The 13502-nt window shown below is 34.2% G+C and overlaps 1 protein-coding gene across 3 annotated transcripts in view; it reads right to left on the bottom strand.

Moving 5' to 3' along the window:
* Positions 1-13502, bottom strand: part of IPMK (inositol polyphosphate multikinase) — a 55411-nt gene that overhangs the window by 18884 nt on the left and 23025 nt on the right. For 2 of the 3 annotated variants that reach the window (XM_065922812.1, XM_065922813.1), the window contains exons 3-4: positions 9760-9856; positions 2347-2519 (exon numbers count right to left, since the gene is read on the bottom strand). In XM_065922812.1, coding sequence (XP_065778884.1) covers positions 2347-2519; positions 9760-9856 — 270 coding nt within the window. The remainder of the gene's footprint in view (positions 1-2346; positions 2520-9759; positions 9857-13502) is intronic. The other variant, XM_065922814.1, reaches the window with a different exon arrangement.

The following is a 13502-nucleotide window of genomic DNA, read 5'->3' as shown; positions in this document are numbered from 1 at the left end:
AGAATAAAAAATACAAACAGAGGAACCTCTATCTGGGGAAATAACACAGAGAGCAAAATCATGCAGTGCCTTATTTATTTCTACTGTGTGTCTACACACACACACACACACATATATATATAAAGGCAATGAAAACCAACTGAAGAATTTTTAAGCTGGGGAATGTCAAACTTAGATATACATTTTATAATGTTTGGAGAACAGACCAAAAGAGAACAAAACTGAAATTAAGAGTTAAGATACTTGTCTAGAGAGGAATAATTTTGAAAATGGGACTCAGGTGCTTGAAAATTAAGATCAACAAAATTGATGGATGGCTTTGAGAGATGATGGTACTAAAAGGTTTCTCCTTCATAAAACTGGACATATAATAATGTCATTCACTGAGACAGAGAATAACAGAGATTTGCTGTTACTGCTTTGGTTGTTATTTTGCAAGAGGGATGTAAGTCAGTTTTTTACATGTTAGTCCTAGATATCTTTAAGTTATCCAAGTAAAATATTGAATAGGCTGTTAGCTATATAGATTAGGAGATCAAAGAAAAACCAGAGGCTAGATATGTATGTTCAGGAGTTGTCAGTGTAAGTGAAACTGAATCAATGAGAATAAAGGGCACTGCTTGAGAAGAAACAGAAGGCAGTAAATGGAGCTAAATGGAATACCTCAATATTTAAAGAACAAAGAAATGAGCTGGCCAAAAAAAGACTGCAAAATGCTCTTAGGGAAAAAGCAGGAGAGACTGCAGTGTTATGGACACAAAAAGGAATGTTTCAAGGAGGACATAGCAATGTTGAAGACTGCTTTTAAAAGTGAAGTAAGATGAATAATGAAAAATGCCATTTGAATTTAGTGACACAGAGATGTCATTAAGGGACCTTCATGAGGCACCAGTCTGGTGGCATGATGAAGCTAAAGCCAGATTTAAATGGATTAAAGAATACAGCATGGGAAGTAAGGGAACAGTAACAAATATAACAAGTTTGGGTACAAAGGGCAAGCAATTTAAATTCACTGCTAGAGAACAGAACAGGATAAATGTGGGGTTTGATTTTTTTCTTTTTCAACTGAGAGTGATTTGAACATTATTTGAAACAAAAAGGAAAAACAACTAAAGAGAGAACAAAGTTGAAGATAAAAAAAAAAAAAAATAACAAGAGAGAATTAACAATATTAGGTTCAGAAGAGGCGGAAAAGAAATGCAATCCAGAGGGCAAAGGGAAGGGCTACCTCTGACAGGAGGATGGAAAATTCTTCAATGTAGGGAGGAATAACAAGGAAATGAAAGTGTATGCAGGTTAAATGTGTACGTCTGTTAGAAGGAAATTAAAGGAAAGCATGTATAATGGCTTATTTTTTCTGAAGCAGAAGCCAAAATTATCTCCTAAAAGAAGGAAAGGGGAGGGGTGAATGATTTGAAAACAGTGTAGGCTTAAATAGGCATCACTTTATAGAATTTTATTCCACATTACCTAACTGTGGCATACTGTTTGCAAAGAGGGCCTCAACATCCTCATGCACACTGCCATTCGTATTATGACTTCCCTTTTTCCACAACCAGAAGTGGAGTCTTCTCCTCCCTATCAATATGGACTGGCCCTGTGACATACTTTGACCTATATAATTCCATAAAAGTGATAGAAGGTGACTTCCTAACCTACATTTCAACAGACCTTGTAGCTTTCATTCTTGCCTTCCTAAAATGTATATAGTACATGAAGAAGCTCCAGTCAGCCTTCTGGAAAGAACCTTATGGGAAAAAAAGCCCAGCCAACAGTTAGTATCAACTTCTAAGACATAAGAGTAAGGTCACTTGGACCAACTAGACCCAGAAGAGCCATCAGATGAGTATAGTTACAAGAGGGACTCTGGATGAGATCAGAACTGACCACCTAAGCCCAACTCAAATTGCCAGTCCAGGGAAAAATAAGCAAAGAAAACAATGGCTTTAAATCACATTTTTAAACCAGTAACTTAATTTATTTCCCCTTTCTTGTTTTAAATATACAGAAAAATTACTGGCACTTTTCTCATGGGAAAAAAAAATCACAAATAATATCACATTCATTTATCAGATTATTTATTTTGTACTAAACTTAAAACTTCTTTAAAACAAAATTACTAGAGTCAGAGCTTTGAGGTTCAGCCACTCATTCGTTTATTAATCATGTACTGTGTCCTAGAATAAACCCAGACACTGCCCATATACCAGTGAACAAAAGAGATAAAAATCTCTGCCTGCACTGAGGAGTTATGGATAACCTAATTCTAAAATATATGTGACATCTGTAACCTTCAAGAAAACATGTAATGAGAGATGTACGTATTACACTAAAAATCACTCTTACCCTCATGCCAAGCACCAAGAACCCAATCTCTTCCATTAATGGGTACTTGCTGACCTGTTGCTGAATCTTCTCAGATGAAGCAAAAGGATCATAGCTTTTCCGCCCTATCTTTACATCCATTATACAGGGCTTATTAAATTTATGGGTCACATCTTCCAGTTTTAGGTATAAATCTGTTATTAAAGAAAAACACTAATTAGTAATAGGAAAACATATTACTACTTAAGAGAAAACAAAAATGAGGAAATCTTAAAACTGAGAAAAAAGTTAAAACAAATCCAGAGTCAAGAATTATTATTACTTCACCTGGAGGAAAAAAAAAGACTGACTAATAAATTTTAACAGGTATAATATCAGAGAAACTCTTACAAGAGGTGGAATAAATATTCAACCATAAATAAAAGGTATGAATTAGATATGTCTTCCAAGAACATTAAAAAGGCAATGAGATAATTTTTAAAAACTGTCCTTGAATACATTCTCCTTTTGAACATGATTTACATCTATGTACCTCAGCAGGCATCTTAGTATTTTAAGAATTTTTTAAATTCTTCATTTAAGAATAGTAAAAGGAATAAACCTTTTCCACAGACAATACAACAGGTATAGGTTAAGAAAGGCAAATCAACCCAAATGATGTTAATGCTAAATATACATTCTAGGCTTACTAGTCCTCAAGGAAAAAGAAACACCCTGCTTTTTAGAACACAAAAAGTCCTCAAAAGTTCATTTGTAAGTAACTTTGGCATCCTGTATACACCTTCCCTCAGAAAACTATTATAAAGGGAGACTCAAGTAAAAAAGTACAAACATCTCAGTTATCATACACTGCAGCTGACCTTATAGTTTTAGGTTGAAAATACAGGTCCAGGTGCACTGAGGGAAAGAAGTAAGGAAAGAAAGTCTTTGCCCCTTCCTAGGTGAATAAATCTTCCCAAACAAAACTCTGAATGAGATCACAAATTTCAATCATGTCGTAAGAAGCACTTCTTGTAAAAACCTTTCCTTACAAACAGAAAATATTTTACTTTTTATCAAAGTAACAAGGTTTGATTTTTTTGAAATAAATGTATTTATTTTTTAAAATCTTATCCCCTAGTCAAAGGAAAATGGAGAGAGGGAGGATTGTGTAGAACCAGGTGAAGTTAAGACAAAAAATGAACTGTAGCCTAAGAGACTAGCACTCACAGAAACAAAAAGGAGCGTGCCACATTTAAAAGAAAGGTTATAACAAAGGGACATTTTCAACAAGATAAAAGGTCTGGACACAGACATGAACCTCTTGATGGTGAGAGATAATGAGAGAAGTAGGAATATCCTGCTCAAGAAACTGGAACCCACCCATTTCTGTACTTTAAAAGATAACCACAGGACAGTATGATAAGATAGGGAAGGAGGAAGCACAGGAGTCCCCTTCACACTCTTCCCATTTTCAGCTACCTTGAGGAAAGAGAAAGAAAGGGATTCATCCTCTCCCTAAATTGCATAAAAATTTCAGTAACAAGGCTTATGTTTCAAATATCAGAAGAGACTAATTAGATCCTAATGCAGTAAATCATTAGCATTCACAAGTTTATCATCATTAATTTCCATAACTCAAGAAACCCTGAAGGCCTTGGTGAGGTAAGGCTACACATGAGAAGAAAAAGATAGTGTGCAAATCTAGCTAAATATCACAGCATCTACAGTTAGGTGTAGGGTTATTATTTTCTACCTGCCAATTTGGTAGTGATTAAAAACAAAAACTGTTTTTTTGCCATACAACAGAAACAAGAGAAGTTAAAGACTTTGCAAATACCTATTTCATTCTTCTCTTGGGAAAGAGAAAAATACAAACGCAAACTCTCCTTACAGCAGGAATGTAATAAATGTCTGTTTGACTGAATCAACGTTTGCCCTCTCCTTCATTCTCTTTCTGTCCAGAGGGACTCTGGGTTTGGCCTTCTTCATTGGGTAATAAGTTGAGCCGTTCCTTCAGTAAATTATACCTAAGTATCATCAGTTTTATCTGATATTTATTTTGATTAGGCAAGGGCTTCCCTGGTGGCTCAGATAGTAAACAATCTGCCTGCAATGGAAGAGACCTGGGTTCAATCTCTGGGTGGGGAAGACCGCCAGGAGAAGGAAATAGCAACGTACTCCAACATTCTTGCTTGGAGAATTCAATGGACAGAGGAATCTGGCAGGCTACAGCCCATGGGGTCACAAAGAGTTGGACATGACTGAGTGACTAATTCTTGACTAGGCAAATGTGTTTTTATCTTACTTTCAGATTCTTGATATGCTTTATTTGATTTGAATTACCAAATCATATAAAATATACATATATATAAAAAATGGCTAAATTATTATTAGCCTTAAGTTCATAATCCTTAAATTAAGGCCTACTGAGAGTTGGTTTAGTGTATTCTTTTAGTTCTCTAAGTGAAAAGTTGAAATTTTGAGATTCTTGTTTCTCTTTCCCTCTAAGTTATTAAAATAAAAAATCAACATCAAAACCTGCTTTAGAGATGCACAGTTTAAAAAAAAAAAAATGTTATATATCTAGCAGTTTGCCACAGCTGCTTCTGAATAAAACAGGGAAATGAGATATGATCTGAGAACTGAGATTTAAATTGATTTTTTTTTCAGGTTGTCATCACTAGAAATAAATCTGAATACTGAATCTATCTTAAAAAATGCAAGAGAGCTTAATTCAAAGTAAGTCAATCTCAAAACAATAACTTAAATGATCAAAGGCATTTTAACTACAGGAAAGCCTCATTTTTAAAGCAAATCTACAGACTGGATAACAAAGGACACTCAGTTAAAGCCCCTCTGGGTTTAGAATGGTACAATAGTTTTCAATTTTTAGGTATATAGAGAATATGTTCCAAAAATCTGATGGACTAAGAATAAGATAGTGTTCTATCTGGAATAGTTTAGGTTCATTTTGACCAAAGTTGAGGAAATAAATTAAACTATATTGATATGATGTTTGGAAAATAATTATGACTATTTGCTACAATGTAACTTGTAAGGAAAGTAAAAATTAAAAAACATTAAACATTTTTAAATATTAAAAAGAAAAGTTGAATTTTCTTATATACATATGAATTAATGTGTGTATAAATCATATAGATAGCAAAATAACTATATTTACTTTTTTAAATTCTTAAAAGCTCTATTTAGTACAATAGATTCTGATGAAGTCAGTCAGTCTGTCAGAGGTCTAAAGACTGACATTTGTGAACCTCAAATCTAAGAGATATTCCATGAAGCTTAGTCTTAATATTTGTGTAATAAATAATAGGACATCTACTTTTCATAAATATATGGATCTCTTTATAAGAAGTCACACTGACTAGGAAGTATAGTTCTCCATGGCTGTAAGAGAGAAATCTGTTATCTATTAATTTATGGAAAATGTATATAGAATTTCTATAGTTCTTTAATTTTTTGATGTAAAAATCATAAAAATATCTACCAGGTAGTCCAAAATATACCACTTCATGCTTTTATAAGCAGTGTATTAAGTTAAGACTTAGTGGTTGTACCAATGGCAAGGTTTACATGCTCAAAATATTTATATATTTCATGCTGTTGACGATAGTATGTTTAAGATTACATAAGGTTACTATGAACAAAAAACTTTTCTATTTTAAATATATTTTCTATTTAAAATATACAATTAAACATAATTATCTTAAATATAAATATAAATTCAATACCTACATTGTTTTCTAGTATATTACACATAAAAAAATTCTACTGCTGGAATACAGTCCTGATACTAAAAAAAAAGAAAAAGAAAAAAAAAAAAGGCAGAAAATTCCCCAGTAACAAAGGAGAAAAAATAAAAACATTTGAAATATTATGGAAAACTGAAAGATCTGCAAATAACTAAACAGTAAAGATAACTATTCCTTTAAAGGAAAGACAAAGGTGAGGACATTTAGAGGGTTGAAGATTTATTCAGATCCTCTTAATGAATATTGATTATATATATTATTACAACATAGGTTCCAAGTTTCATCACATTCCTTCCCACCCTATCTAAGTATTGGCTACCATCTTCATTTCTGAACCTCCCAAAACGTAAAAAAGGCCTGGTGGTGAAACCCTGCCCATTTATGAAGCCAAATGGAAAAACAGAGGATCCCTTTCTTCTGCCTTTCACATCAATTATCAGCTATTTCTGAGAGCAACAGAAGCTTGAAGTATAAGGAATTATAAATAGAAAAAACTTGAGTTTCCAAATGTGGGGTGAAGGGGGAGAAAGGGAACAGCTTATTTCAATTCATGCTTCTCAAAACCTAACTAGTAGAGAGATCCATAAACCTATCAATCAATGAGAGAAGAGATTACATTTGAGAACTCTCAATTTGCTCAAGCCTACTTGAAGACATACTATTCTATTCCTCCAAATAAGTTTTTGATGGTACATGTATTAGGTATCTATGTGCTTATATACAAGTAAAATGAGATTTAACATATATAACTAATTCCAAATCTTCAAATATAATTGTCACAAATGCTTTACCTTAAAAAAAAATACTAATATTCTAAGGCTTGCTAATGTGGTGTTTGTATAACTCTATGACTGTCATTTAAAAACTACTATACACTTTAAATGGGTGAGATTTATGGTACATAAATTAAATGTCAATAAAACTGCCATAAAAATTTTGAAAGGTAAGAAACTGTTGGTCAGGACATCCTTATGCTTCCCTTAAGTGACAATAACTTGCTGTGCAAACTGGCAGTACTTTCTATGTTTTACAACTTTGGATTCTAAGAATTATACAAAGTTGTATAACACTCTACCTTGAGACTTCTCCAGTGGAGCAGTAGATAGGAAATCTTCCTGCCAAGGCAGGGGACACGGGTTTGATCCCTGATCTGGGAAGATTCCACATGACTCTGAGCAAGTAAGCATGCATGCCGCAACTACTGAAGCCCCAAGCTTTTGCTACAAAACAAGAGAAGCCACTGCAAGCTTTTGCTCCAAAACAAGAGAAGCCACTGCAATGAGAAGCTCATTTACCACAACAAAAAGCGGCCCCTGCTCACCACAATTACAGAGAAAGCCCACACGCAGTAACCAAAGACCTAGCACAGCCATAAATAAATAAATAAAGATGCTCAAGTAGAAAGAGGGGAAAGAGTCGAGAAATAAATTATATCAATTTAATACTATGTAAAGTATAGTAATGCAAATCACAGTATTCTACTAAAATTTAAGAAAATATTTATTTTCATGATCCTGTGGGCTAAAGATGTCAGAAAGTTTCCCATCTTATATTTGTTTCATTTACAATCAAAATGATAAAAACAGAAAGAGGACTCCATGAATTCTCTAGCAAAATCAAAGCTTAACAACCTCTATGGGGCAGTTCTCCTTCCAGAGCTAAAAACTGGAAAGGAAGGGGGTTCCCTGACTGTCCAGCAGTTAGGACTCAGTACTTTCACTGCTGTGGCCCAAGTTCAATTCCTGATCAAAGGAACTCCCAGGAAGTTGCTGCACAGTGTGGCCAAAAAGAAAAAATATGTTTTTAATTTTAAACAATAAATTATTTTTCAAAAGATTACAAAGGAATAGGAAATTTCCTAAGGCTGTTGTTCGTATTACAGGACCACATCTATTTACATCTATACTTCTATTTATATTTTCTCCTCTTTTTTCTCATTTTCCTCACCTCATCTCTTCAACTCAGTGCTACCAACATCTCCATTTATACTCAAATAAGAGTTTCAGAGTTTAGAAAGCATTTTCACATAAAATAACATGCATTTTCACAATTCCACGTGATACTATTTTCATTCATTGTATAGAAGAAAAAGTGTAGCTTCAAAAGGTTAGAGTTACAGCAGTTCACAAAATTTGGAAATAACCAACGGAAAAGCCAAACCTTCTGACTTCAGTTACTGACCTTTCTACGGTAGCACAGATATTCCTCAGGACTATTTGGTATTGAAAACCAAAAAGGCATTGATTGCTAGCAAGTCTTTGATTTTTAAATTATTTTAAATTATGTAATTCTAGACTATAAAATGTTTCAATTAAAACATTTCTTCTTTTACCCAGATTCTTCTTGTATACTCTACTTTTCAAAATAATGATGCTGTTGGCTCTGTTATTTGACCCATTCTATTTTTTCTTTTTTTTTTGGTTGTGCCTTGTGACATGCAGCATCTTAGTTCCCTGACCAGGGATTGAACCTGTGCCCCTTGCAGTGGAAGCGTGGAGTCCTAACCACTAGACCACCTAAGAATTCTCTCTACTCCTTCTAAATAATTTTTTAAACTTTACATTTTACATGTAGATATAGATTAGATAAGGAAAAAGGAGGGAAGGGAAGAAAGGCAAGGAAAGAAAAAAAGGAGAAGAGAAAAAGGGAAAGGAAAGTGAGAAGAGAGGGGGGAAGAAAGGAAGGAGGGAAAGAAAGAAAAAGCAGAGCAGAGCAAAGCTCAAGTCCCCTGCCTCCCCAAATGAAGCACAGAAGAATTCTACAAATCCTGGGGAACCATTGATTTACTATTATCTGAGGATACTCACAAGAGATACCATGATTCCTTATTAATGAAACCTAGCACAAGTAGTGACAAAGACCTGAGGGAAAGAACAAGCTCAAACTGTTGTCCCCATCTCTTCCTGTTCTCAAAATGTGGTTCAAGCACTATCTCCATTAAAAAAAAAAAAACACACACACTTTTATTTAACAAGCTTATCATGAACTCCAACACAGATATGCATTATCAAAATGTCTGGGAGTTGAGCCTATTAATTTGCATTTTAGCAAGACTATGGGTTTTTCTTAAACTCAGTCAAGTCTGAAATTCTTCCCTTATTCACGAATCTTCTTCAATGGCTAGCAGTCATGTTACCAGTTTAACTGACTTTCGTCTCCTCTGTCAAAGGCCTTAATGTGGCAAATACTGCTTCAAGTATTAACTAATATTGAGAGAAATTCTGTGCCCTTACATAAAAAATTTTGTCCTCTATATGAAAATTACCAAAATTTTTTAAAGCGTGCAAGTAGGGAATCAAGGAACAAGACAGAAGATAGGAAGGACGTTATACAAAGAAAATATTTCTTGATTTTTCTTTTTCAAAATGGGAAAAGAAATTGCTCAAAATGTTTGGAAAAAAGAACATCTGATAATTAAGAGTATTAAGTACTAGTGTATATATATACATATACATATGTTCATTCAATTGTTTAAGAAACTGGTCATTAATTTGTATACGCTATTTAAGAAACTGGTTATGAAAAGCCAAAGTATTAATAAGTTTTCTTAAAGAATAAGAGAAAGAGTAGTAAGAAAAACACATATATTCTGTTTTTATAATACTAGGCTTAATCTTACTTAAATCTTTTAAAAAGCAATTCTCATGAATTGCTAAAAGATGGATTTTAAAGAAAAGATTACCATTTGGTGCAGTAGGAGGTGACCAGATGCCATAATATTTTGGCAAATATTTTCGTAGCTCTAAAAGAACATCATCAGTACAATCAGCAGCAAAAACCTAAAACAAAGAGAAATGGAACATTTGCAAGTTAGTTCCTTGTAATGCTTTCTAACTGCTCCACACATTTCTCAAATAACATAATACACTGAATCATAATTTATCTAGTATGAGTTTTAACTGGAATTTAATGAGTTTAAGTCTGGAATAAGCCAAAAAAAAAAAAAAAAAAACCTCTATGTGTCTCCAATGAGAAACTCTGTATTATTTAGAGCATATTCTTGGTTATCTAATTCTAGCCTTTCAGAGTCCTTGAACTATTTTACAACAAAGTAAATTGTAGATAACTCTTAGCAAATGCAAAAGAATTCCTGTCCATAGACAAAGAATAAATTCTGGCCAGAGGAGGATCTGTGCCTCCCGAGTCTCAGTGGTAAAGAATCCATCTGTAATGCAGGAGACTTGCAGGAGACATAGGTTCAATCTCTAGGTCAGGGAGATCCTATGGAGAAGGAAACGGCAACCCACTCCAATACTTATGCCTGGGAAATTCCATAGACATAGGAGCCTGGCGGGTTGCAGTCCATGGGGTCACAAAGAGTGAGACACAACTAACCATTAAACAGCGACAGAGGAGGATTACTGACTTACCTCCAACCTCCCTGGAAGGGGAGAGTTTACAGTGTTCTTATGTACACTCATTTCACCTTCCCTTTATGCCATATAAATTTGTGCTTCTTTGACTTTTCTTTTGAACCAGTTTTAACGTCTGCTTAGTTCTGATACTAAGTAGGGCCCTGTGGGGCTCCTGAGCACAAAGCCTTTCCGTAGCCCCCATTTCTTTGATTATAAGAAAGAGGCTTCATTCAGCCTCCATGACCTTCCCAATGGGCAGATGCAAGCAGTTACTGAATAGGAAAGAGAGGCGAAGTGAGACCAGGGGGAAACAGACAAGAGCAGCCTTGGGGGAAGGTCCTGTTTCCCCATCAAGGGATACACACAACACTATCTTTGAGCTGTTTTGACCCCAGACAAGTTTGAACCCGAAAACTGATGACACTGACTCCTACTTACCTCACCACTAACCCATCAGAAGAATGCAAGCCAGTCACTGCTTTGATCCTTATCACCAACCCCCACCTCATGTCTGTTAAGACCTTTCCCTATTGCCCAGGGATGGGGGCACAGTTCTTGAGGGGATAGCCTGCTGGGTGCCCTTTTTGCCTGGCAAAGAAATAAAGCCACTTTTTCTCTCTCCTCCATAACTATTTCCATATTTCTGTTTGGCATCGGCACACAGAGTCAATATTTTTGCATCACTTACCTCATTAAATGAGTTTAAATAAAATCTTTAACATATATTTACTTTATATCTTTAAGGAAATTGTGATTTTACCTTAAAAAGAAGTATCATTTAACTCAAAGTCTAAGTATTGTTCATTTAATTATTCGATTTATAATAATTATAAATTATTCTAGTAATTATTTATTATTACTATTTATAATAGTATATTATAGTATAATAGTATATATATATTATAATATTAATATATATATTATAATAGTATATATATATTTCTAGTAATTATTTATTATTATTATTCAGTAACAATTCTAGAAACCAATGGAAATATCCAGATATCCTGAAACTAGATTTTTTATTTTTCTTCTAGAAAAGCAGAAAGAAAATTTTTGTTTCAGACTCACAGACTGAGGGAAAGAACTTGTGGTTGTAGGGGAAAAGGTGAGTGAAAGGAATAGTTAGGGAGTTTGAGATAATAGGTACACATTGTTATATCTGCAATGGAAAATCAACAAGGACCTACTGTATAGCACAGGGAAGTCTGCTCAGTGTTATGTGGCAGCCTGGGTAGGAGGATAGTTTGGGTAGAATCCATACATGTATATATATGATGAGTCCCTTTGCCGTCCACCTGAAACTATCACAACACTGTTAATTCGCTATACTCCAATACAAAATAAAAGGTTTAAAAATAATAACAACTTGCAAGACTTCTCACTCATTAACTCTTGCCAAATAGGTCTACTAATAATGACTAGCAAGACATCTTACCCATTAACTCCTGCCAAATATGGTCTACCTAAGTACTCAAAACCATTTAAGTTTACTCATGTAAAATGCTTATGAAATCTCAGTATCAGAATTCTAATTATATATGTCAAACCACATTCACATCAAGTAGTTATATATGACATAAAATTCTACTGAATAAACTCAAGTATGGCAGAAACTCACCAAACGTGATACACTGTATTTTCTAGCTTCCTCTACTGAAACTGTGAGCAGAAATGATATCAGTTACTTCCTGGCCAAGGTAATTAAAAGCAGGGTGTACCTATCATCCCTTTGTTCCTGGCACCAAGACATTGAAGACACAGTGTTCATGATGACCTAACAAGATGGAGGAGCCAAGTACATCTCCATGTGCTTATCTGAAGAAGTCCACGATATAAGTGAAAAGATAAAAGATTACAAGAGTAGAAAGGTAAACTTTCTCTTATGTTAAATATTTTTTTAAAGTAGTAAGACTGATCTTTACTACAACATGCCAAATAAGATAACCTAAACAACTTTGTACCTAGAAATGTAGGATGAAATGTAGTATTTCCTTAAATGCATAGCTGAGCTCCCATGATTAAAAAAAGGAAATTCACAGAGACCTAAAACAAAGAGGAAACCCAAAGTGCTAAGCTGAGCAGTGATATTTGGGCTCAGAGGTCCACTCTGAAGACCTGAACCAAAGGATCTCTGAACTTAGAACCAGTCTGAGATGAGGACAGAGATACTCAAAGACAGAAAAAAGAATACTCCCAAGAGTAAAGAATGCTCTGGGCCAAGCTAATACAGAAAAAAACAGGAATAAAAAGGGAGTCATAATTAAACTAGCAAAGCATTTAAAAAAATACTATGAAGAACTTTACCAGATGGACAATTACGTAAATCTATATTTTAATACCACATTAACAAAGAAAATCAAAACATTTAAGAAACTGAATCATTAGTTAAAAAATATATCCCTTCCCAGGAACAAATAAGAGAAAGCAAAGATGGAAATGACTTATGGAAGAAAAAAAGACAAGTCAAAAGGCTGCTCTAATGAATTTATAGGTAAGTTTTATCAAGTCTAAGGAATCAAATACTTATCTGATACAAATTCTTCCACAAAAAAGAAAAAGGAACGCCCCTCAAAACTCATTTTATGAAGCTAAAAGAAACTTGGTATCAAAACCAGACAAGGACAATATGTGAAGAAAATAATAATCTCATTCATGAGCATAGCTGGAAAAAATCTTATATATATAACACTAGCAAACAAAATCCAGTAATGCATATTATTAAAAAATAAAAATGACATGTCCAAGTACGTTTTATTTCAAAAATCAAAGGTAATGTAATACTAGAAATCTGTTATGGCATTTACCAGTGACTTCCCCAGTGGCTCAGATGGTAAGGAATCTGCCTGCAATGCAGGAGATCTAGGTTTGATCCCTGGGTTGGGAAGATCCCCTGCAGAAGGGAATGGCTACCCATTCCAGTATTCTTCCCTGGAGAATTCCATGGAGTAGAGTGAAAAAGTTGGCTTAAAACAACATTCAAAAACTAAATTGTGCCATTTGGTTCCATCACTATATGGCAAGTAGATGGGGGAAAAGTGGAAAAGTGGAAACAGTGGCAGATTTTATT

This window comes from Muntiacus reevesi, chromosome 2 (genome assembly GCF_963930625.1).
Source record: "Muntiacus reevesi chromosome 2, mMunRee1.1, whole genome shotgun sequence".
NCBI lineage: Eukaryota > Metazoa > Chordata > Mammalia > Artiodactyla > Cervidae > Muntiacus > Muntiacus reevesi.
The sequence above is the reverse complement of the archived record's forward strand: the minus strand, read 5'-3'. Positions and strand labels throughout refer to the sequence as shown.